This window comes from Pimephales promelas, chromosome 17 (assembly GCF_988280905.1).
Source record: "Pimephales promelas chromosome 17, fPimPro1.hap1.1, whole genome shotgun sequence".
NCBI classification, from domain to species: Eukaryota; Metazoa; Chordata; class Actinopteri; order Cypriniformes; family Leuciscidae; genus Pimephales; species Pimephales promelas.
In genome coordinates this window covers 24,905,391-24,931,313 of record NC_142785.1, presented here as the reverse complement: position 1 = coordinate 24,931,313, position 25,923 = coordinate 24,905,391, and the positions used below count along the sequence as shown (strand labels likewise).

The 25,923-nt window shown below is 36.8% G+C and overlaps 3 protein-coding genes across 21 annotated transcripts; 1 reads left to right on the top strand and 2 right to left on the bottom strand.

The window, feature by feature from the left end:
- Positions 1 to 321: 321 nt before the first annotated feature.
- Positions 322 to 4,612, bottom strand: LOC120474625 (5-hydroxytryptamine receptor 3C). Of its 2 annotated transcripts, XM_039665091.2 has the most exons (9): positions 3,814 to 4,612; positions 3,508 to 3,668; positions 3,370 to 3,414; positions 3,117 to 3,226; positions 2,744 to 2,913; positions 1,454 to 1,614; positions 1,151 to 1,358; positions 893 to 1,030; positions 322 to 814 (listed from the first exon to the last, which is right to left on the bottom strand). In XM_039665091.2, exons 1-9 carry the CDS (start codon positions 3,857 to 3,859, stop codon positions 510 to 512), a joined length of 1,344 nt encoding a protein of 447 aa, XP_039521025.1. In that variant the 5' UTR covers positions 3,860 to 4,612; the 3' UTR covers positions 322 to 509. The 2 variants fall into 2 exon arrangements, with proteins under 2 accessions (XP_039521025.1, XP_088978372.1); XM_089122246.1 differs by lacking the exon at positions 3,814 to 4,612 and having other exon boundaries at positions 3,545 to 3,670.
- Positions 4,613 to 5,088: 476 nt separating this feature from the next.
- Positions 5,089 to 22,273, bottom strand: rnf157 (ring finger protein 157). Of its 3 annotated transcripts, XM_039665084.2 has the most exons (22): positions 22,136 to 22,273; positions 21,686 to 21,760; positions 19,666 to 21,084; positions 18,219 to 18,337; positions 17,062 to 17,150; positions 16,552 to 16,698; positions 16,274 to 16,391; positions 16,020 to 16,086; positions 15,883 to 15,926; positions 15,324 to 15,371; positions 15,135 to 15,206; positions 14,865 to 15,024; positions 14,138 to 14,250; positions 12,625 to 12,860; positions 11,994 to 12,102; positions 11,433 to 11,541; positions 11,163 to 11,344; positions 10,374 to 10,439; positions 10,239 to 10,287; positions 9,386 to 9,505; positions 7,910 to 7,944; positions 7,341 to 7,451 (listed from the first exon to the last, which is right to left on the bottom strand). In XM_039665084.2, the coding sequence occupies exons 3-21, from the start codon at positions 19,751 to 19,753 to the stop codon at positions 7,910 to 7,912; spliced, it is 1,971 nt and encodes a 656-aa protein (XP_039521018.2). In that variant the 5' UTR covers positions 19,754 to 21,084; positions 21,686 to 21,760; positions 22,136 to 22,273; the 3' UTR covers positions 7,341 to 7,451. The 3 variants fall into 3 exon arrangements, with proteins under 3 accessions (XP_039521017.2, XP_088978371.1, XP_039521018.2); XM_039665083.2 differs by lacking the exon at positions 7,910 to 7,944 and having other exon boundaries at positions 5,089 to 7,451; XM_089122245.1 differs by lacking the exons at positions 7,910 to 7,944; positions 9,386 to 9,505 and having other exon boundaries at positions 5,089 to 7,451.
- srsf2a (serine and arginine rich splicing factor 2a) lies at positions 22,183 to 25,719 on the top strand. Of its 16 annotated transcripts, XR_005621804.2 has the most exons (5): positions 22,183 to 22,687; positions 23,333 to 23,648; positions 24,232 to 24,371; positions 24,881 to 24,969; positions 25,411 to 25,719. XR_005621804.2 is itself a non-coding variant. In XM_039665090.2 (3 exons), exons 1-2 carry the CDS (start codon positions 22,332 to 22,334, stop codon positions 23,643 to 23,645), a joined length of 669 nt encoding a protein of 222 aa, XP_039521024.1. In that variant the 5' UTR covers positions 22,183 to 22,331; the 3' UTR covers positions 23,646 to 23,648; positions 24,881 to 25,719. The 16 variants fall into 16 exon arrangements, 5 of the variants coding, with proteins under 5 accessions (XP_039521024.1, XP_039521021.1, XP_039521023.1 ...); XR_016147099.1 differs by lacking the exon at positions 24,232 to 24,371; XR_016147097.1 differs by having other exon boundaries at positions 24,232 to 24,338; positions 24,881 to 25,719.
- Positions 25,720 to 25,923: the final 204 nt, after the last annotated feature.

Sequence of the window (25,923 nt, the reverse complement as noted above, 5' to 3'; positions counted from 1 at the left end):
TCTGGAGGTCATTGTCACTCGTGCTTGTTTGTAACATAGATATATGGTTTGTAGGCCACTAGGCCTGCTTTTGGTGAACGGGGAGAGGGGCAACACCAGCGGTCAACACTTCGGAAAACCGGTTATTAAAATGTTGTAATGTTTATTAAATAAGTATTTTATTCTCTCTCACCAGGGCAAAAAATAAGTCAATATTCAGAGGTCTTGGCATCAATATCATAATGTAAACACATTCCACTTTTAGATCCACTCCAGTCTCCATTACAGACATCTACCATAATTTTGGTTCCCTGCCAGAGAGAATGCATTCAGTTTGTGTCAGGTTTTTCTCGTAAAGCATGCTTTATTTCACATATAAACACATTATAGTGTACAAAGCAACCAGTGATTAAACATTACCACACGATAATTTGAAGTGTATGCTGCAGCTCTTTGTAGAATAACAGTATGCAGGAAGACAAAATGTATGTAATATTATATGCACTGATCTGAACATTTTAGATTTTAAATTACTCAACTTTCCACTCTCGAAATATGAAACCAAGAAAGAGAGAAATTGAGATGAGATAAACCACATAGAAAAGCCTGTTAATGTATTTGACCATTCCTAACCAGTACTTCTGACCAGTATGGCCTTTTAAAGTATGGGGAGGAAGAGTCTGTTTAATAGTCTGAAGCTCTTCCAGGATCATCTGCAATAAGTGCAAGTCATTCATTTTGTCTTTGCTGTATATTTCCTTCAACATCAGAGTCTCTAGAGGAGCCTCCACTAGAGAATAACAGATGTGATCACTGCTGTCTCCTTTGCATTTATCTGAAAGAAAAAAAACATATAAGTCATATGAGAGTAAAGCCCGTTCAGTTTCCTTTTTGCAGTGAAAGATGAGCATACCTGTTTCACAGTTGAGATCTTCAGGTCTCTGAACCAGCTTAGTGTCTTGTTCAGAGCTCATATTGATTAAGTATATCACCAAAATTGTCTCCAGAAGACTCAACAACATGAAGGAAAAGATGACAATGACATACGTAGCTGCAAAGAACAAAAGAGGGAGTTTATATGAAACTACAAAGACAATCTAAATGCACCTCTGATATATGAAAAGACTTCTCTGTTTTAAGGAATATTTCCTTGAACCGTGAATTCCCTTACCAATTAGAGGACATCTGTGAGATTTGGATGGCAGGATGTCATTTAGGATGAGCAAAAGTACAGAGATCCCCAGTAGTACCGTCACTTTGAAGCACAGTTTCTCCCCTCTATCTGGTATGAAAAAAGAAGCTAGGTCCAAAATGAGGAAAAACAATATTGGTAGCTGAAAATTGATGAAATGCATCAGGGGCATCCTTTTGACTGAAATCTAAAGAGGAAGAAGACAAAAAAGAGGTCAAACATGAGGCTATAATCTCTGGAATTAAAGAAGAAATGCTAAACTGTCAAAACGAGTATAAGTACCGTGTACTTTATCCTGTCAAAAGTTTGGCCCTCATAATTATCTTTGTCCATTGAGACGGATATGTTCAAGAATACCCATTCTCCTTGGGTTAATATGCTTTCCCGAGCTACCTGTGTTGCTTTTGATGAATTGGAGGCAGGAACCAGCTTTATTTCTTTATCTGTTTCACATAAAGGAAAGCAGCTTGGTACAGAGTGACAATGAATAGCCTGTCTCTAGGGATTTTTTGATGATGGAAAGCAACAACATTTTGATACAATTAAGATTTGTGATACATTATTTGGCAAGCAACTAAAGATGCATGGTTAATCGTTAAAAGATCGCCATCTCGATTCAAACAACCACACAAGTACGATCACAGCAAAAGTTTATAGTTTGGATATTAACACTGATTTAACGGTAGCAGTCAAAGTAGAGTAAATCACTTTTGGAAAGTAGCATTGTTTCAAATAACGATTAAATCGATTACATCGTTATTACTCCACCATGTGGCGATAAGTGACTCTCAAAATTAAAATATATTTGTCATTGAATCATTCATTCAAGAGATTCACTCTGATTCGTCCAGTCGTGAAACAAGTGAAGTGTTTATTAGTGAGTCACTGAATCATTCATTCAAACGGATTTTTTAAGTTAACCTAGAGTAATTAAATATTTTTAATAGACTTTTTCAGAAACTCTAGTAAATTACATGTAATTTTGTTTAGTTGATTGGTCAGAATCGTGGGAGAACCGTGATCTCTTTTTGGAACAATACAACAACAACAAAATTATGATTCTCATTTTATCCAGAAGTGTGCAAGGAAGTAAACACAAGTTTAAATACCCTAAAAGTATTCATCAGCAAATGATATTTGATTAGTCAGAACAATTGCTTGAACAATGAGCAATTGTGTGAACAATTTTTAAATGTATCTGTATTTACCAATAACCTAATAAATATATATTGGTCGATGTTGTACATTTAATGGTGCGTGCTAGATTTTAAAACACTTAGGCTATAGTTGCAACCTGTTAAATATAATCTTCAGCAAATATCAAAATGAATTTTTTTTCATACTGTACTTTACAATGATGCCTAAATTAACTTGTAGCATTTAAAATGATTAGTTTGATTTATTAGTGTGCTTTGTTTTTATTTATTTAGACAAAATTTAGACTTTAATATTAATTCAATTATCGATTCAATTATCGATTTATATCGAATTATCGATTATCTGCCAACCTGAAAATATTTATCATCTTATAGGCCAGATTTTAATATCACGCGTCCATAAGTGTACACTCACCTGAGTGATTAATTGAAGTCACTGTAATGTGGCAGGTTTGAGTATCAAAAGGAAATTTGTGCACATTCATTGTGCAGGTGCTGACAATTTTATGGTCCTCCTCCATTATCACATTTCCATCATGAGTGATAACCAAAAATGGGTTTAGTGGTCCATCCTCCTTCTCTGCACTGAAACATTGCAGGTGAAATGATTTTGTGTCAAAGCAAATCTACATACATCATACATTTTAGATTTTCCATGCAACATATATGTCCATACTGTAATTCCTCTCAATGTTATACGTATCATGTTATTAAGTATAATGTGTGTATTATATAAATTAAGAAAAAAACATTTATAGAGATACATCATTTGTGTACTGTATACTCACGTCTCAAGAACATACAGGTCTGGTTTCCAAAGCATCTCTTTTGGTAAAGTCACATTTTTAATGCCACAGAACTCCTTAGGATCCCAATAGATTCGTTCATTGTTCCAGCTCTAAATGAGCAAGCATAAATAAATAAATACATATCTAGAGCTAATGAATATCCTTTAAGAAGCTAAATTATTTTAACCAGTATTTTTTCGATTATGCAATACAATCAGATTAGAATATTTGCAGATTTCTGTTTAACACTTACCACAGACATCCATAAAAGAGGTACAAAGATTTGAGATTTTTCAATCTGCAAAAAGTAAACGAAATGAATAAATAAAACTTCAAAACTTAAATCGTGGCAGTTTTACGCAGAACATTTGTAGTCTGTTTGCAGTCATACCATAGAAAGGATGCCGTATAGGTAAATATCAACATACACTACGGTGGGGTGTGTCCAGTCCAGTGCAGGACGGCAAGTTGTGAATTTCTCATTGCCTCTGGTGAGATTTAAGTATTCCAGCACATCTTGCTTACTGCATACTTGTTTAAGGTACACTCCATCTGCAAGCCAGTAAATATATTTTAGATGTAAATAACCAAAGTAGATGTCACATTTACAATTTAGCCATTGCAAACATGCTGCTTAGAATAACTGAGCATTGTCTGTGCACTAAATGGTGGAAGTGGAAGTGGAAGCTTTACTCACCTATTAGAAAAAGTAGACAGGTAACACAGACAAGGAAAGAACTCATATCCAAACTTTCAGTGAAGACCACCTCAGCAGATGACTGGCAACTGGTCCCAGTCACAGCCTGCGTTTATATAAAAGTGCAAGATCAAAATGGATGGAATATATATATGATAATGGACAGCACCATTCCCCTGAGCACCATAACACTTTTTGATGGGTTAATGAAGGCAATTTTTCCTCACAAATGTGACATTAATTCTGCTGTTATTGGTTTATGTTGGTGGAGGCCATCTTTGATTGAATTTGTGCTGAGAGGATGATGGACATGCTAAGAGCCGTAAGATGTGCTTTTATTTGACCATTTTGATCACAAAAATAACAATAACTTGTTGAATGCATTGAATATGGGCTGGAAATGGCTGAGATTTACTGGGATGACTCTAGTTGGGAATTTTATTATTATTATTATTTTATTATCATTATTTCAATGACTGTGATGATGAGCCTGGTCAATGACATCATCACTAGAGTGCCAGCCTAGTGCTATTTTGAATTTACTTGGTGTACTGATTGCATGAAAAGTTTATTATTTATTGTTTGTGTGGACAATATATATATGGATGGACAATACCAACATCGACTTGGTAATGTTTTGAAGGATAATAGAGAGCCATTGCCAGTTTTAAATTATTTCTTTATTGGGTAATTTTGCTAATTGTACTGTGTGTTAGATCTTATCTGTCTTGAGTGTCTGATAGCCAGAACATACCGTGTTAAATGTTTGATTTTGTGATTGTATTTTGCTTGTTTACTTTGTATTATGATGACTGCATGTCAGAAATGAGTTTTGAATATGTACTTAGGTGACAATGTTCTGCTATAGACTTCTATGGTGAGTGGGGATTCTTGTGGATATGCCATTAGGCATTGTTCAGTGCCAGGTTTGCTGCTCACAGCATATTTTTGTGTGCTTTTAACACCAGTATAAGTTGCATCAAGTTTGTATTTTATTGTTACTGTTTTTTTTGTACTCTATGTAGACTGCACCGTGTGAAATAAATCACAACTGGCATTGGGAAAACTACTCCATTGTATAATAGCCTTCCTAACTTCTCACAGGCCTCTCGACAACATAACACACTACATGACAATGTACATATTCAGATGTATCTAAATATAAAATCTTCTATAATCTATGATAACATATTTCATGTTTCCTCCAAACCATTTTTTCTTGAGTATTATATATATGTGTATATGTAGGTGATTTACTTTTACAATACTCCAATCTTGTTTTTAAGAAAAGGTTTATTGTGTTTTCGACATTTTGTAATCTTCATTCTACAAAAGTGAATTGATGCAACCCATTCCTCATGTAGGTGTAGCTCACTCCTGGTGCAGAAAGAGGACAGAACAGAATCACAAAAGCAATACAGATGGCAAAACTGGAGTAAACCCCTTGAATACGTCCATGCTCAGTGCATGTTACACGACAGTGGTTTCTCTCTGCAGGTAAATGTGACATTTTGCTGTAAAACACTGCATGGCTACGTTTATCTGTATTGTCTCCAGACAACAACGTGCTATTATGCAGCTGTATTGCTTGTCTTGTGACTCAGTACCTGTTGCTTACATTACATGTAAGCTCAGTGTGGAAGGGCTAGACATATAGTGCAAATGAAAAGGTGGAGGATTTCTATTTTCTGACTGCAACTACCATGCGCTTACCACATGCACCACATATCTGCTGTCAAGGGAATATCTAATAGTGCATTTGTAATGTATACGATCCCATTTGGAGAAATTTCACACCATTCTATACTACAGTAAACAACATATTGAACAGACTTTTACAATGATAACAAGAACTAGGCTAATATAAAATAAAAAAAATAAAAATAAAAAATAAACATTTTCCACACAAAGGAAAAGCATTGTTGGTTCTCAAAGTACAGTGGACCTTTTGAGAGAGATACAATCACTATTTGATTGTACAGTGAATCCTTTCAAATAGTCCAGGCAAGTTCTAATGAATCAAGAAAACTAGATTAAAGAATTGTAGGAATGATGGTGAAGGGATAGTACACCTAAAAATATAAAATTATTTTAATTTACTCACCCTCACGTCGTTCCAAATCTGTGCCTTTTTTTCTTCTGTGGAACATAAAAGATCACTTGAAAATTATGTTATTAAAATGAATGTCAGTACAGGGCCCTTTCAGAATTTTCATTTTTAGGTAAACCATCCCTTTCAGGATCTGAAAAGAGAGCCCAAAGATTTACATTAAATAAAATAACCACTAACATACCACTGGTGCAACAAAGTGAATTAGGTTTGGCAGAACTGTCAAAAAAAAAAACTAAAAGTTGTTGAATGTTTTTCATGTAAGTGGCATGACTTTGACTTTTCAAAGTCTTTCATTCATTCTCACTGTATACTGACTGTCAAGTAAACACTTTCAAGGATCTCTATAGGAAAGTGCAACACTTTTCAAAAGGAATACATAACAAAAATTGCTTTTAAAGGAACTTCTATACCAAAGTACCTGCGATAGTAATCCATATGAGTCCAACGACACACCTGAAGAGCTACTTCAGCTTTGCTTCAAGTCAAACTGACTAACTGTAGCATATAGGCATATGCTAGATTGTACCTTAGACATGAAATAAACACATATTTTGTTAAACAACACACAAAAAGCTTAAAAGTAGCTTTGTGACATTTAACATACCATCAACATTAGCAATCTGAGGACATCACAGGCAAGTTTTAGGCAGCTCAGTAGCTTTGGGTCTTTGTAACATGCAGGGCTGTACGTAGAGCTCAAAGGGAGCTGCAGCAAACTGACAAGGGCAGAAACATGAGCAAATATGTGTTATTGCTCCAAGAAAATCTTGTGACGGATTGATTGACTTCATAATTGAAACTTGATGTACATTTTAAAAATTAATCTCTCCATTTTCCATCATTATCTATCTTGGGTATTGTGGGCAGATCTCCAGGAGCACAAGTTAAAATATTCATACACATGTTCAGTGACATTACTGAGGAAAATCCCAAGGTATGTTGATTCAGATCAGCAGGATTCGATTATGAATTCATGGAGGTTCAAAGTGCTTGCTGCAATTATAAAGTGTCACAACAGTATAGTCGCACAGCCTTGACATAAAATTTGCCTGCTCTCTAAGAGAAAAACATTGCTTGGATCAGAGGTTGGAGTCTTTATCATGTCCTCATTCTCCAGTCTTTCATCGGGAGATTTGCTTCATCTCTACACATGAGGGGGTGGAGCGTTGGTGTAAATGTGGTGCTTTACACAAGTATCAACACCAAAAGAATGCTAAAAAGATAACATTTATCACAAATGAGAAGGGAAACCACGCAGTTGCATTTAGGATTTGATCCATGAGTAATTGGTGTGGGCATGAGTTTAGGCAGAGGTGGGATGAAGAAAGAGGCAAATATCCCTCTCAGGATTGGAGTAGGTCTGTGGATTGAGGATTTCACACAGCCAAGGGTCCACGATGAGGTTTGTTCTTGGAGTTTGCGGCCTCATTAGTGACCCCTTGCTCATCCAGGTTGATGTTGCTGGTGGACGCGTGGTGAGTCAAAGGATCCCGCCCATGACGATAGACGTCAAGGTATAATAAACCTAACAGACAGGACAGAGAAAGTCCATGTGAGAAGATACAGATGATAGCAGATAGCAGAAAAATAAAGAGGGCATGAAGGTAGTTGTGAAGGGTAAAATAATAATGGGTTTGTGGAAAAGTGATTTAGAAACAACTGAAATATAGAAGAACTAAAAGAATTAGACCTTTTCCCCCAAATTGGAGCATCTCGGAGATCAATGTTAAAATAAATCAGTCGGTTGGTCAAAATGTCCATCATGCAAATCAAGACACTTTTATCCATTGTTCTCCAAGATTTCTGTGAACTGAAATATCCTGTATTGAATATTCACCATGCATCTTGAGTAAATGATGAAAAGGCTCTTTTTAACCCAAAGAGGTCAAAAGGCAAAGAATCTCTAATAGTGAATGGCAGAAAGGCAGAAACTTCATTGTGAATCCATGACCTCTGTGCATTGCCTTTTAACTTGCTCCATACCTATTCCTCAATGTGAACAGGACACGAGTCCTCATCTGTCCATTCCACAGACATCCAGGAAGATAGAGAAAGAGAGATGGGAGATGATGGAAGGAAAAACAGAGACAGAAAAGAGAGAGAACACAGCACATTTACAGCACATCAAGAGATACAACCAGCCATCCACAGAAAATGAGAGTTGGATTGAGAGAGAGGAGAAGCTCGGTGCTTAGAAATAATGAGAGAAGATGATGATGGAGTCTTTTTGAGGAAAAAAAAAAACACTTTCACTAAAAACTTTTATCTTTAATCACCAGGAGGTTCAATGAAGTGTCTATTCAAATAAGTGATTTTCATTTTCTATAAATCCTATATTAAGCAGGACTTGATAATGGCCACATACATACAGTATATGGACACTTAATTGGCACTTGAAAGTGTATTGATTTCATTGCATAACATAAAATATCAAACCACATGACATACTTTTCATTCAAATCATTTCACAAAATTGGTTTCCAAACTGGCTTGTGGGAACCCCCAGAGGCCACACAAGTTCAGTAAAAATTAGTAAATACATGTAAAAAGATAAATAAATAAATAAATGATTATATTATATTATATTACAAATAGATAATTTATAAATAAAAGTATTAATTTACTGAATTTGACCTTTACATTCATTTGTATATCATGAGATTTTTTTTTATCACAATTATTTTATTCCACTGAAAAAATTGTCAACTTAACAGAAAGTAAATATTTTAACATGTACACAAATTGATTAAATGATGTGTTTGTACAACATAAATGCAAAGCTACCTATATGTTTTATAAAGGGAGTCCTTTGCAGGGGATCATCATCATAATGTAATCAAATTCGGACACTTATGTGTGGCTTACGTGTCCACTTTTCGGCCAATTTTATATTTTCAACTGTGTAGTAGTCACGATGACTAAAAACATAATGATGATGTTGCTGATGCTTATGATTAATAGTGTGTAAGAATAACATTTTACTATCACAAATCTCATGTGAAAAGCTTCATTAATGTCCTTCCAGAGAGAATGCTTTCTCTGGATGACACTAACCAAGAGTTGGGGATTAATAGTATTTGCTGGCAAAAGAGGGAGGATGAGCAGAAAAATGAAGTGATGAACATAGAAATGAAGGGAGACGCAAAGCTACTTTGAGCTGGCAGACACTGAACATGAACTTAGCTATTTTTAGTTTGACCCAGAGATAGAGAAACAAGTCATACATGATATAAACTCACACATACACATAAACACAAACAAAAGAGGGGGGTTAAAGGGCATGGCCACTGTACCAATTAAGGCTACACAAAATTACAGCAGGGTCAAAGAAAGGGCGTGCATGAGCAGAGAAAGCCAATAGTGTTTTAGAACCTGTTGCTTTTTTAAAGGGACATCTTGAAACCGCCTCACCCAATCCCTTCCAATCAGAAAGTCCATGTTCGAGAGGTTGCCACTCACCAGCGAATCGGCCGTCAGGAGGCTGCTCATTGTCCAGGCCTATCATACAGTGGGTGTCAGACTGCCCCTGATTGTTATTGTCAAACTCTGGACAAGGCACCTCGCTCCTCCTGCGCCCACCTGCAAGCGAGGTCAGAGGTCAAACAAGAGCAGCCGAGGCAGGGCAGAGCAGCCGAGTGGAGAACAGCAGTGAAGGGTCAGAGCAATAGGGTGCAGGATGCTACTCGGCAGCCATTTAGTGATGGCTGTGGTTGATGGATGCACACATACTCATGTGAAAGCAGAGCGGATGCAATCGGCACATGCACGAGAACACAACCGGTGAACTCTTTGACACTCATTTAGTAAGCATTTGCCACATTAAATAAGAAACAGATGAAAAAATGTATATGCAAAAAGGGAATTAGTTACAATAGAAAGAAAACTCTAAAAGCAAAACCTCAACTTTTTTTTAAATCAACAATTAGTTGTTTGAAAGAATTTGTAGTATTAGTACAGATGCACACTCATTATAAAAAAATAAATACATACAATAATAGATAGAAAACTAGATACTGGATGTGTCTGTAAAATTCAAATGCCAAGTGTACTTGTATGTGAGCTGATTAAACACAACATATAAAAAATGAACTACATTCGCCTTAAATGAGTCATGTCATATTTATATTTGTAGTGAATGACCTTTGGCCCACCTGCAAACATAAGTTACTCATCAAGCAGGTGTGTGGGCAGAGTTAGAAGCTCTTGTCTTGTGGATGAAGAGCCACCTACATTGCAGTGTTTTTTCTCCTTAATCTAGTGTACAGTGTCTTGAATCGTGATAATTACAGCCAATAGCTGAAGTTGCAATTACCATGTTCTTTGGTGGGAGATGCACAATCTTCCTCAGTCACATCATTTCCCTGAAGACAAAAATACACAGTTGAATAAATAATAAATAGAAAACAAATAGCTGGGTTTAAGATGGTTGGCTGTTTGAAAGTTTCACCTCTGAATCCTGTTCTTCAAGAATGGCAGCCACAAAGTTATGCCCTTTTGCCTCGTTGGGGATTTCCTGTGGACATATGTAAATATGGTCTCTGTAAGACACAAAATGATTTGCACAAACATCTCTTGGCATACATTTCTACATTTTTGTGCAATGGGGATTGAAGTTTTGGTTACAGTGATAACTTTTAACCTATGAAGTTCCATGCCTTCCCAATTTTTGTAATGTTTCACAAATAATAATTTCACAATGAATAATTTCTAGGCAAGGAAAGCTTACTTATATAGCACTTTTCATCCAAAATAGTGTATTACATTAAATTAAATAATAAATAAAAATTTGAATGCCTTTATATTTTTTTGATTGCCTTTATATTTTAAACCAAAATTGAAATGCAGAAACAAACTATAGAGGTAAAATAAAAAAATCCAACTCAAGAGTGCAAAACTCACTCTACAAACATAAATGTAACTTTACTTCTTTAAAAACAATGTTTAGTTACATTTATGTTTGTAGAGTGAGTGTTGTACTCTTGTCTAGAGTTGTCATTTTTTATTTTATTAATTTCCATTAATTTTTTTTCTAGGCCTGGAAATCCCAATCTCAAAATGATCAGATATATTTAGATTATTCATTAGCCTGGAAACCTAGATATTAACCACTAGGCTACATGACTACTGTTTGATGCTCAGATGACAAAAACTATAAAATCAGCATCAACTAAAGCATCTAAAGATAACAAACAAAAGTGATGAATTGTCCTGCATCCATGTCTTCTAACTGACTTACCTCACCCTCATGTTGGGAAGGGGCTCGGCTCTCTGCTGGGGTCTCTGCGGCCTCCTCTCCCTCTGCCCCAGCCATGTAGGATCCGGACATTGAAGAGAGTGTGTCGGTGCTAATCTGAGAGTGCTGGCTATGAGAGGACGCCATTGACATCACAGACTGGGCCAGGCTGCTGCTTACTGGATCTGAAGAAGAGAAAGACAAACAAATGAAAATGAGTGAGCTCTGATGTGTGTTTCAGTGAGTTAGATTTAGTTCACTGAAAAGCTGTACCCTCTGGGGAGGTGATCGTAGAGGAGAGAGGGGTGCCGTTGCAGGATGACTGATCTATGGCCCCCGATGATGACAGAGTGAGGTTGTCACTTTCAGGAGTCACTCCAGACTGCAGGAAAATACAAACATAATGATAATCAGATGGATGTGATGTCAATGTATTATAAGTATGGGGGTAAATACCATAATAATGCTGCAAGTATTTTATAATCTTCCATAACATGTCAATTTGGCTCATATGTATGAGCCAAATGGTGATTGTGTATTCTGGGATTTCTTATTATTATCTCATTGATAATAATAAGAAATATTTCTCGAGTACAAAATCAGCATATTAGAATGATTTCTGAAGGAGCATGATGAAAAAATATATTAAAATGGTTCAAAGATATTTGAAATCGTTATAATATTTATAATTATTGTTTTTTACTGTATTTTTTATAGAATAAATCCAGCGTTAATGAGCATAAAAGACTTCTTTCAAAAACTAAAAAGGTAACAAAAAAAATGCATAAAATAATATGTATAAAATACAATTATAAATGTTTGAGATGTGTGTACCTCTTGCTGTTCTACATGCAATTTTCTCCTGCACGTTTGCACTTCAGACTCACTGCATGACTTCTCGTCCTCCTCCTCAGGCAGCACTGAAGAATTCTGGGAGAGGGATCTAGAGAGTTCCCAGAATACATGATTAGTAAGGACTCACTTCTCTGCCTTGTTCTTCAGGCCATAATTTAACCTTTAGGAAAAGCTGTAAACTGACTGTTTTAAAGGGATGGTTCACCCAAAAATGAAAATTCTATCATCGTTTACTCACCCTCAAGTTGTTCCAAACCTCTATGTGTTTATTCGTTCTGCTGTACACAAAGGAAGAATGTTTTAATCAAACCGATCTTAATCCCTTATTGACTTCCATAGTAGGAAAAAATACATACTATGGTAGTCAATGGGGAATGAGATCTGATTGATGAAAACATTCTTCCTAATATCGTCCTTTGTGTTCAGCAGAACAAATAAACACATAGAGGTTTGGAACAACATGAGGGTGAGTAAACGATGATAGAATTTTCATTTTTGGGTGAACTATCCCTTTAATAACACCCAGGAAATGTTTTGCAGACAATAATTGAAAGGTTATACCATAAATACCAAAATACACTATTCAATCTTTCAGTTAGGGCTCACTTACTTAGAGCCACTCTTCTTGTGTTTCCCATTTTGGCTGGAGTTGACAGAGTGTTCTAGTGGTGAGAGGGAGCGCACAGGCGTGTGGTGGCTATCGCTGCCATATGTGGGCGTAGATCCAGAAACATGGCCCCTGGTGAGGCCCTGAAGTGGAGGAGCAGATGGCGACGGGTTCAGGGGCCCATTCAAGGCCTCCAACAGGGACACAGCCTCAAAGCCTGGTGGGATGTGCTCTGATGCCTGTAGTAAATACACATGTGGCCGTGAACAGCAGTGCAGTTTGGAAGCATAACAACATTTTCATTTTTAGTATGAATACACGGTGCATACAGTATGTTATTGCATTAAAGTGCCCCTAATATGCTTTTTTGAATATTCCCTTTTATGCAGTGTGTTGATAGATTTTGAATTTCAGTCATCAGATTCATTTACATTGTGACTGTTTAATGTAATCCACTCTGTCTGTCTGCAAAGGTGTGTTCCAAATGGCCCATTCAGGTGTATGGCCCACAGAAACTGATTGTTGTGAATGACAAAGACTCAGCATTGCTCAGAGTGGATTAGCAAGTTAGATGGATCTCCTGTGGGAGGTCCTAACAGGTTTCTATTGTTTGTAGCCCATAGGCTTTGTCTTCGTGTCTCACAGACAGAACTTTGGGTTAAGATTGTTGAAGGGTGACCTGCTAACATCACCGCTGAAGGACTGCTACACTACAAACCTTCAATAAATTCTTCTCCCCACAAGAACTGGTCAAGCTTACTTATTTTATGTATTGGAGAAATCTAATACATTGGCGAGCCACCCAAATCTCTGCTCAGCAACACCAAAATCCAAAAGTGTAATATAGCTGTTTGTGAATGTAAAATGTCTGCAAAGTTTTCCAGACTCTTGCTGGAATTGATACAGAAAAACCGACATCATCGTTCACATCACTGTGTATCAAGCACTGAGGAAGCGTCCGGAGCTGAAATTCAGATATGGTAATAGGCGTTTCGTTTCTGACGCGCTGTAAGACCAATCACAACCAACTTGGCCGTCTGACCAATCAGAGCAAAGTGGGCTTGCTGCAAGGAGGGGTTTAGAGCGACTGAATCTTCAAATGTTTTCAGACTCTTTGAGAAATTAGGTGAAGTGCAATCATGTATATTATAAGAAATTTGTTTTTGTTTTTTTTTAAACAAAATTAAGAACCTTTAATATAATAGCATCATTTTAAAATGAGAGAGAGTCTGACTACTTACACCACTGATGTTAGTACTCCTAACAAAGTGCATCTGTATTCTCGTCTACACCCAGGAATATATATTTATTTTGGACCCTTGATCAGCTATTTTCAGTTTTTAACAATCGATGAGGCACAATATAAGCAGATTTAAATGCCTGGCTGCATTTATTTAGCTATAAATAGATTTGAATATACAGTATATATATATATATATATATATATATATGTGTGTGTGTGTGTGTGTGTGTGTGAATAAAGCTATGTATGAACACTGTGAACCAAATGTGTTACCGAGTGCTCCTCCGAATCTGACGTCTGCGAGGTGATGACAGGGTTGAATCCAGTAGGTGTGAGCGGGCTCAGTTTTTTCCTCATCGCTCGTATTTGAAGGAGGGCACGAAACGCTAAAATTGAAATGAGTCAAATATTTTATCGGAGACAATACAAACATAGATCAACAACTTGAATAAATGTCTTATGTTAAAAAAATAGCATCAACTAGCATGAATACATGCCCGTTTACTCCAAGGATGATAACTATAATAATAACAATTCAGATATAAATAAAAAACATTTTAAATTTAAAAGAATAGTAGAGTCCACACCACAACTATACCAATTAACAGCAGAGGAATAATTTCGTTGAAATCCCTTTTAAAACTATTTTTTTCCAGCTGATAAAAACATTGGCAGCCTATCAGAATCCATACTGCTTTAAAGAGCTCAAACATTGAAAGTGGCAGAAGATATAACCACATCACTTATAATAAACAGAACATTATTGTGCATGGGTGGGTGTGGACGCTAATATAGTTATTATCGCTATAGTTATCTTTATAGCTATCGTTCATAGTGTGAACAGAGTCCAGTATTTTGTTCATTGAAATACAACCCAACACATAATGTATGAGACAATATAAATGCAATTTTTATCTAAGCATTGTTATATTTTCATAAATATAACAATCTTAATCAAAGAGTCATGTTGAATTAGTCTGGTACAGGGGTTGGTGCTTACGTAGTCGACAGATGGGGCAACAGTTGGCCTGGTAACGCAGTGTGTCTGCACAGGCATTGCACAGGCACAGGTGTCTGCAGGGCAGGATAAGTGTGTCCCGTACGTCTGACAAACACACCACACATTCAGCGCTGTTGTCGCTAATCTCATCTTCAGCCACCTGTAAATTTGAGTGTGTCATTTTTTTTACATTTTTATACCAAGTAATGAATGAAAGCTTATAAGTGACAGATGTAGTCTATTATTTTTGTGAAGTGGATGATGATGTACCTTTGATTCTTGACTATTGTATTTGTTCTCTATGCCGTAGATCTCCTGCAGGAGGTAACTGACACCATCCACCTAAGATAAAATCAGGATAGGCTTAAGAGGTTTATAGAAAATTTGATAATTAGCAATGCCAAAATTTTTTTGTATATTTTGAAAGCCATTTTACATAAATAGTAAGAGGGCCCTTACCACTTGTTTCTGTTTCAAAGGCTTGACACAGTAACTTCCATCCATATGCTAGGAGAAAATGTCGTCACAGTAAATTTACTTTTGTCAGATAAACTAAACTGGTTTTAATTACACTCACAAGATTTAAAATCAATTAAATTCAAATTTATTTGTATAACGCTTTTCACAATACATATTGTTTTAAAGCAGCTTTACAGAAAGTGCATTTCAGAAATGTACATAGAAAAATAAAGTTAGTTAATCATAATAAAATACAGTTAGTTAATCATGTATTAAATCACTCCGATTACCTGAATGATCATTTTAAGGGTTAGATCAGGTAGAAACAGTACAACTGCACACTTTAACTGTTTAATCCAGTCCTTTTTTTGCACAAGCAGAACACAGTATGAATTGGGCATTTCTTTTTTAATTCTTTTATTCAAACAATTTAATATAAATGCAGATCTTTTTAACTTTATTCATCAAAAAATGCTGGAAAATGTATAATGGTTTTTAAAAATCTTAACGACAGTAGTGTATAAAAATATACAAAATATGTTTTACACAAAAAACATACCTTCTCAAAGGATGCAAGAAGAACATGGGAGTGTCCCAAGTGTTCTGCACAAAAAAAAAAAAAACATGGTCCAAGATATTTATATATATATTTCAAAATATATTTCTACATATTATATCCAATTACATCCAACTCACCATCTCCCTCATCCACGACTGCTTGTACGACCATGGGGTAGATGTCTCTATCCATGTCAAACAAAAGCTGTGTAAAAATAAACCACAATACCAGGTTTAACCAAAGTACTCCAAGGACATGAATCATGAATTGCTCAATGATTTTTTGAATGAGTCAGATTAGGACTAATTAAATTTCAATCTGACCTATTTTAAACCCCAAAATGCAAAAACACATAGGCACAAAACAAGGACACAGCAAGCAGATGTGTTACCTCCTCATCTGCCCATTCTGATAAGTTGACGTAATGAGAGGGCAGGCAGAACTGTTGGCAGACGCCGCGTTTGAAATGCACCGTCTCTGACTGCAGAGAGCTGTCCTGCGGCAAGTATCTGTCAACAACACACAATGAACAGAGCGTTAAAACCCAAGCTTTGATGTCATTTCCCAACTTGCTGCTCTTCGATCAACTGGTAAAGGCTGAGCTTGATGTGTTTTATTAATAAATGATAAAAAAAGGAATATTAAATGTGTGTCTAATGTTTAACTTACATTGGCACACCATTGTGAAACTCTTCAATGGCTTGGTAGTATATTGTGATGGCAACTTGTGTGTCGGCATCAAAGGTAAACTCAATATTGTAGCAGCTGTGGCTTTTTCCAACTTCCTGTCCAGGAAGCTTCATGTCTTCACTACATCTGAAGTCAAAATTTCAAACTTTACTAGATGTCCAGTTAAGATTTAGCAAAAATGTTTCACAACAGTAATACGCAGAAAGATACATAATATATTTAATAAATGTAACATCAAGGTTTTATCTAATCAGATGCTCTATAGAATATTATATAAAATACAAATACAAGTATCAACCATAAAATCAGGTTTTGAATCAAGGTTAATGGCTGTAATCATAACTAAAGACTTTTAAAAATGGACAATCCCTTCAACATATCCCATCCAAATGTCCTGTTTTAACAAATACGTCAATACAGGAAAGAAAACTACACACATAACATGATTTGAAAATAATGTAGTAAAGGTATTAGCGAGGACAATCTCACCGGACAAGCCGCAGAGTGTCTTTTCGGATGTTGATGAGACTGCGGAGGGTCTTGACCGGCTCAGGAGGAGGGGGAGCATTGTACGGGAACTACAATCACAATCACAGCACAATAAACACTTTGGAGTCAGGATGAAGTTATTGTTTATTATAATGTTGGAGAAGCATTTTGCCCTGTTTTATCAGCTGACATATCGGATACACAAATATGATCTCTTACCAAATTGAAAAACAATCTGGCATCAAATCCACATTACAATAAAGGTGACATCCACTGATCTCTGATCTCTGTGTGCATTTCCTCTGGAAAAAAGGCAATGCACAGGCATGCCCACGTGCCAGAGAGGCACTGCGCATGTGTACGTGTGTGGGTCAACACTGGGTGAGCCTGTTGCCTCCCCTTTCCCCCTCCCGAGAGTTCAGACTGAATGTGGCTCTCTGTACTACTTGCGGTAAGTCGTTGCTTAAATCCACAGCATCACTAGCCTGTCTGCTTAGAGATGGGCCCCGCAGCTAATGCACATAGTGTAAATAAAAGACCCACAGCATACAGAAATAAATGTATGCATTCATAAAGCACACATGAAGTGCATATCAGGATAAAGCTCTGGATGAAGTAAAACATGAGACATTGAGCCAGAATTGCATATATAATCCTGTGAATTATAGAAGCTTCCACCAACATATAGTAATTTACAAGAAACTAGCGTGAATATCCAGTTAAAGTAACAGTCCTAAGCAGACATCATAACAACTCAAATATGAGTCAGAATTATGAGGAAAATACATATTTTAATCTTTATATTGTAAATGTATGAATATGCATTATATTAATTCACATTATATTTATATTATTGAACGTGCAAATATATTTTACATGCTTTAAAATATGTTCAAAATAGAAAATATTATATAAAAAGTGATATGTAATTTTAAGTATTTATACCATTTGTAAAATATCTGTTATTTATATGTAATGTAATAAAATGAGTCATGAGGCATTCTGTTTTTGATCAATTTTGGAAATGAGATCACGATAAGATCAATGAATGGAATTGGAACAGAATCATTGGTTTCATGACCTCCTATAATAATCAGTCAAAAATGGCTGCATCTAAACTATATTTAATTTTACTAGGAATTGAAATGTATTCTTACCACAACTGGTCTGTTGCCTAGGAAGTTGAGGTCAGTGTTTTCACCAAAGAGGTAGCCTTCAGGATGTGTAGAATCAAACTTCTCTCCTCCCATAATAAAATGGCTAGCAAAATAATTCCCTGCATGACAACAAACAGATCAAATGTTACAGATATTGATCATTGAATACATTTATATGTAAATTTGTCTCACACAAATGTAAAGTGCATAATTTCGTTTCAACTTAATGAGCATCACCAACCCACTGTCTCAGCACTGTCAAAATGTTTTATTCAAAACATAAAAAAGTTCATAATTCACAGTAACATTTGTGGGGTAAGAAATGAACTGGTTATATTTAATATAATTATAATATAAGTCAAAAATACAAGTTCGACTAATTTAACCTGACTATATTGTAGTACACTGCTTTCAGATGAGGTAGAAGCAGCTCTTTAAGGTTACAGATGCACATTTAATTATTTAGCAACATGTAGACTACTAAATGGTGCATAAAATGATAAGCAGATGCGATGCAAAAACCTCACAAGACAACTGAAAGGTTATAAATGAAGACAGATATAGTAGACTAGGGAACCAATAGATTAAAGAAAGACAAGCTCAAGGGCAGACAGAGGATATAGGCAACCGCCATGGGTAAGATAGATGAACAAGCTTGAAACTGGAGCAGAAGGGAGCCAGAATCAGGCACAAGTCCCAGGCTGCACCTATATCCTATCTGGTTACTAGTGGTTAACACACCAACATTCATCTTCTCATCTGCCTGTCTCCTCAACAATCTAAAGATTTGTAAAACAATCATAAAACTAGCTTGATGAGCGCTGCATTTTCGAAACATACAGGAAGGTTATCTTATCTGAAAATAAACATATTAAGTTAATGTATTGGGTTAGCAGAAGCTATGTAAACCACATAGCTCACAATACATTCCTTTTACCTACAGTGCTGTGGACACTTATTTCAGATACAGGTTTAATGCTGAGTTCGAAATAACTGATACATTAGCACTAATTGTGGTGCATTTCAGTAGACACAGCACCACTGGGAATGATGGGCCCCATCTCAATATAAAGACAAGCATCTATGGGCCTACTGTGCAACTCAGATACAGACTTGGTGACCAAGAAACAGTGGGTGGTGGCCCTGGCCCCTTGGAGTTAAAATGAACTCTGCATTTCTATTACAAGCAAACAATTGAACTAAATTCTACAAGCCAAGTTTATCTTAACAGCCTTATTTTATAATATTTCCCAATAACTAGCCTGTGAAAGTGTAGGCCTATAAAATCAGAACCATCTTTGGGTTCTCTACAGTTAAGATATAGCCTAATATAATATACAGTAAGAGTAATAAGAACAGTAACCATTATAATAATACGATATATTAATATAATACAATATAGGCTAATATAATATTTGTTTAATATATAAATGTATTATTTTCTCACCGGATTTGGGTGGGTATCTGTAAACAGAACTGGATGGTATATCGATCTCCTCCACTCCTGCATTCTGACGGCTTGTCAAAGCTCCCATTTCAAAAAGCCAAAAATTCAAATAACACTGAATGATTGCACTCCTATTGCTGCTTCGTCTCCAGTAGTCCGAACATTTCCTTCTTCGCCTTCAAAAGCCCGTAATTTTGCTCTTCGCTTTTATATTTTTGGCCACGGACAGGATTAGTTGGTGCTCTTAATGCCCTGTAAGCTCTGTACAGAGTCCCTCGTTGTTTTGTCTGCAGACACAAGCTGCGTTTTGCGTCCTGCAGACTGAAGCCCTGTTATAAGGCTGTCTCTGTCTCCGTGGTTGGCATCCTTGGCCAAGATGCAAAGCGGAGTGAGATGCTCTCTATATGACACAGTTTCTCGGTATGTTAAACATCATCATCATCATCCCTGTATCCTCTGTTCTCCGAGAGCTTACGCGATGGGATGCAGATGAGTAGCAGTGATGTAGAAACAAAATAAGAGGGTAGAACGGCAGTGGGCATGAATCATAGTGTCGAAATGGGCGGGAATTAGAGGACCGGATGTTGATTACATGCATAACAAATAAAACCATAATATCAAGAAAAATGTTATTTCACAGGATATTCTATAATGAACAACATTTTATAAAGCATAGCTAGATTAACATAAGTTTAATTTTATCTATAGCCTATGAAACAGCCTAGACAACAACATAGTATTGGCCCACATCTGGTAAAGCTGTAATCCTCACTGCCCAGATGTGGGCCAGATCTGGGCCAACACTATGTTTCTTTCAGGGTACATCTTAATATTAATAATTTAACATTATATCACTTCCACACATTTTTCTGTAAATGTAAAACATATCGTTCAGACTGCTACTAAAGCAGCGCAAGGCTTTGTTATGTGTTCTCTGTTACTTTTCTTTGCGCCAATGGAATAACTAGGCCCTACATTAGAATGGAATAACACTTGTTTGCGGGATAGTTGCCTATAAGGATTTTTAACATTGTTTTATAAAGATTGCTTTGACCGAATTGTATTTATATATCATGTACAAATCCTTAAAATTACATTTAAACAAATGTTTAAGTATGGGCCAACAAACGTCTTAAGTAAAACACAAAACCTCCTGATATGAATGGAGCTGAATGGAGCCGACAGGCGCCCCCTGCTGGAAGCACTCGTTTTGTCTCAACAGAAAACCGTATATCGGCTAGTAAGATTTGCTGCTCAATTATCAGTGCTGTATTACTGTCCCCCGAAGCGCTATTGGCCTCCCCTGACGTCAGGCTTAAATCCAGACTTGAGGTTTTGCGCAGTACAATCACATCCTGCCTCGCCAAACGTGACCTTCCCCGAATTTTGGAAGTGATTCACTGCAGTGCAGTAAAGACACTATAGGTAAAAGGTGTTCAATTAGTATAGACATGTGTCACCGAGTCCTATTTAAATGTATTGTTTTTATATTATAAGTATTTGTCACTGTATACATTTGACAAACAAGTTAGGGAAAGGAAGATATTAGTCGCCAAGGGATTAAATATAACAAATATAGCAGATTATAAGAGAGTGCCAAAAGTAAACAAGTAGCCTAGATAGCCTAATATACCAATATAGTTGTTATTGTTACATATTAGATTGCTTTGTGATCACATTAGACTACTGTAGCCAACACGTATGCCCACACAATTCAGTATTACATTTGTGACGAGAGCGCAAAGCCCCATTTTGAATAAGTAGCCTAGTTATTTCATACCATTGAATAAAGCAAAGTAAAAAGGGAAGAAGAATAAGAAGAAGGGTTATGGTACACAAACCATCATTTCATTTTCCCACAATTAGGCCTAGCTCAGATTTTTTTAATTATGACATTGTTATTTTTATTATTCATTAATCATTTTAAACCAGTTGTTATTTAATAATGTATACCATATAGTCTACTATAATAGGCTATACTTTTATATTTTGCATTAGGCCTACTTATTGTTGTCCTTACCGTGGCAATGCTTTTGTTGTTTAATTTGGTCAGGGACGTCCAAACATGATTATCCTCGTGATAGGGACTGCCATCCTAAAATTTAAAAGGCATATATAAAGACCCCGATTACTGTGAATAGTTAATTTTATAAATAGGCTGATTTAGACCATGTTTAGTTTCCTTTATATTGCTGTATTATTATATTTAGTATTTATTTATTCGTTTATTCATTTCAAGCAATTTTCACAGGTTAAAATTGTGACCAGAAAGAAAAAAAGAAAAGAAAAAAAAGCCCTTTTTTTTTTTTTTGATTGGGCTCGAATGTGGTAAATGCAATCAATGGTCTTGTTTGTTACGTTTTATTCCCACTTGTGCCGAAATTGCTCTGTTTGGTTTCTAGACAAGGGGCTCTCCCGAACAAGTAACGTATAGTGTCACACAGATGCCAGAGGTGGCAGTATTTCTCACCTTGCAAATGAAATAAAAGCCAAACTCGAAACTCCATGAACCACGGAAATCCGGTTGCCGCCATTTTAGAGTGATATTATCCGTTCGGCGTGTGCCTTTGGACTCTCCCGAATGGTTCAATATTTTCTCTCTGCATCTCGCTAAAAAAAACGACTGTTTTGCGCATAACCTACTGCAGTAGAGTTAGTGATTCAAGATGAGTTACGGCAGACCTCCGCCCGACGTCGAGGGCATGACATCTTTAAAAGTCGACAATCTGACTTACCGCACGTCCCCTGAAACGCTGCGGCGGGTTTTCGAGAAGTATGGCCGGGTTGGGGACGTCTACATCCCGAGAGACCGGTACACTAAAGAAAGCCGTGGGTTCGCCTTTGTTCGTTTCCATGATAAGCGGGACGCCGAAGACGCAATGGACGCCATGGACGGCGCGCTTCTGGACGGACGCGAGCTGCGCGTGCAAATGGCGCGATACGGGCGCCCGCCAGATTCGCATTACAGCCGCCGTGGAGCCGCGCCGAGGAGGTACGGTGGACATGGACGGAGAAGCCGCAGGTATGTCCTTCATAATCTATCTCTTATTTGAATACCCCGATTTTAATTTGCTGGGAATTAATCATATATTCGAAGTTCAAATTTGAGGCCCTAAGGCCTCAAGTTAAGCTACTGAAAACAACACGTGTCATAATCCTTGTAATGCTTCTAGATGCTAACGTTAGTAGTTTTTAACCTATTTTTACATGTTGATTGTTTGATTTAGTTCATTTATTAACTGTAAGTATCGTTGCCTCGTAACTATGGCGTAGTAGCTAATAATTGCTCAACTCATTTGTGAGCGATCCGATTCACCAAAAATTGGTTCTTTTGAGCCGAATCTTTTCAGTGATTCGATTGTAGCCATAGTTCTAAAGCATTTCTATCTAGCGGTTTTATTACAAACTCGTCTTTAACTAGTAACATTACTCGACAAAAGTTGCATGGGACCACGTGATAATGCAAAATTTAACAAAATTCTACATGGAAATTTATCGAGCGGGTATTGAGATTTCACGAGTGTTTTGTATGGTAATTACTCGAATGACTGGCAGAGATCTAAACCTTAAACCTTCAAATTTGTTTGCATAGTTTGTAATCCTATTTAAATGTTTATGGCCTACTGATCTGTAAATAATACGTCGGTGTACCTTTGTTTGTTTTTAGCCGTAGTCCTCGGCGCAGGAGGCACAGCAAGTCCAGGAGCAGGAGCCGTTCCCGGTCCCGTAGCAGATCTCGCTACAGCCGATCCAGGTCAAGGTCCTACTCCCGTTCCCGGTCTCGGTCCCGTTCCCGCTCCAAAACCCGCACACCACGCAGAAGCAAGTCCAAATCTGCTTCCAGGTCCCGCTCAAGATCTAAATCCAAGTCTCGCTCCAGGACTCCTACTCCGAGATCAAACAAAGGATCCAAATCAAGATCCCGATCAAGAAGTAGACCCAAGTCGCCAGAGGATGCTGGAGCCCCCGCTGAATCGTGAAATGTAGGTGAGTCTAATGCTTTGTATAGAAGTAATTACTTTATTGCAAGTAGGGGGATTTTTACTTGCATTCAATATTTCTAATTACAAGTGCATCTTTTAGTTTTTTTTTTTTGTTTAGTGTTTTTTTTAATAATCTTTAAAAGTCCTAAACTTGATTGATTTGAGCAGACCCCCATATAACTCATGCCTAAAGTGGGGAAAGTAAAGGCATGCATTTTAATAACTTAAAATAGCTGCTTTAAAATGAGAAATACTGTTTCTCGCCCCTCTCTACTTTCCTCTTTCATCAAGTCCTTCAAGACATCTGCCAATACTGTAGAACGGTAGATGCATTATCTTAATGGAGGTGTCCGGTTTTACCCGAAGTTTAGTCTGATTAGATGCTGTTATTCACAGCATCTGTCTGGTGTCTCTGAATCTGCATGACTTTTAAAGGTTTATTTTTAATACGCACCCTTAACCTCACATGGATATTTGATTTGGAGCTGTCGTGGGTAGAGAACCGTAAGTATGTGTTTGTTTTGAAACGTGTACCAGCCAAATTCCATTGATTTCATCTAAATGTGGAATTCTTTCCTCCAAGCTGCTGATTCCAGTTTGCAAAAGAGGAGTTTGGGGCAGTTTGAGAGCAGTTAGTGTGTGATCCGACCATTGGCTGCCTGCTGCTGATTGGCGGTTGCTATGGAGCAGGTCGGTCTCATTGAGTGTTGAGGTGGTGTTGAGGTACGTCTGCAGGACAATGGACAGACCTTTCCATCATCCTTGTCACAAACTCATGTCTATCGTGGCATAGGCAAAAGTGGGATGGATACGGGTGTGTTCTCAAAGCCAGTTCATGCTGTCAGGCTGCTGGGTGTCTGATAGAGGCCTAATTAACTTATTTGGCCATTTAATACTATTCTAACTGGCAGTAAATGGGATGTGCTTCAGCTTGCCAACACTTAAAATGGCTTTGAGAAATTCATATTTCACCCTCAGGTTTGTTGGATCTTTTCCCTTCAGGTTTCTTGCAGAACAAATATCAGGTACACGAGGTTTCTTGCGGAACAAAAACAGGTCTATAGATTGTAATTATGGCTAGTTATTTGTGTGGAAAGTGCCTGTTTGTTCTGTGTACCTGACCAAAGTCGAGCATTGCGTAATATGCAATGCTTCATTTTATGGTGATTTATTGTAGAACCTCCTCCACTTTAATGCTCTTTGAAACTAACTTTATTATTCTTTTCTTCTAGATGATGTCAACTGGTTGACTCCTCGAGGATCGCATCGAACAGATATCCGTCTGAGGATACCCAAATTATCCATATAATCAGACCGAAAGGTTATTGTAATTTGGTCTAAATCTTTTAAAATGACTTGTTTCTGTTGCCCACTATTGTTTTGTTTCATACATTTGAATTCCATGTGATATTAAATGGTCTTTATGCCTAAATGGGGCTACTAGTTGAAATCATTTCTCTTCATGTTTGCTAGTTTTGTTTTTCTTTCTTTTTTTTTTTTACTTTGATATTGAAACTCCCAGACTATAAAGTAAGTTCATTTTAATTGGGTTTTTGTTCTTAATAAACATTAATGGACAATTTTGGATGTTGTGCATATTTCTTTTTGACTCTAAAGGACTGTGTACAGACTGTAATTTGGCCTCTTAAGAATCATACTATGTAAAACCATGACGTATTGCAAACCAAGCATGTTATGGTTTAATTGGGAAATTTCACAACATGATTCTAATATTCTCTCTTGTGTATTTTCTATGCACTAGGCGCAGTTGCGTAGCAGTTGAGTTTTGCTGGTTAGCTGTTAAGGTGGCGTGTTGCGGTGCAGAGTGCTTGGCTGTTTCCAGTATTCTCCTGATTGCTCCTGTATAACACCTTGATTTGACTGATTTTTGTTTAAATTTGGCTGCAGCGTTTGTCTTTTGCAGAAAGATCCTGTGCAAGTCCTTTTGTGAAAACCCATTAAGGCAGATACCTGAGCTTATTTTACATCGCCGGAAGAGTTCTATAATTTGACATGCTCAATTGGTCATATGTGAATGGTAATAAAGGTTTTCTTTCTGAGCATGACTGCATTTTTGTGCATAGATTATTATTTACTTGTCTGTTTGGTGTAAATGAGCAAATGACACCCTCCATAACTAAAAATAAATTGTGCTTTTACAAAAAGTATTGGTATACTCATTATTCATGGATTCAGACTAAATGCCCTTTGGCAAAATCTTAACTTTTTCTTTGTGTGCACAATATTATAAACCTCAATAATTGTCTTTGAAAAG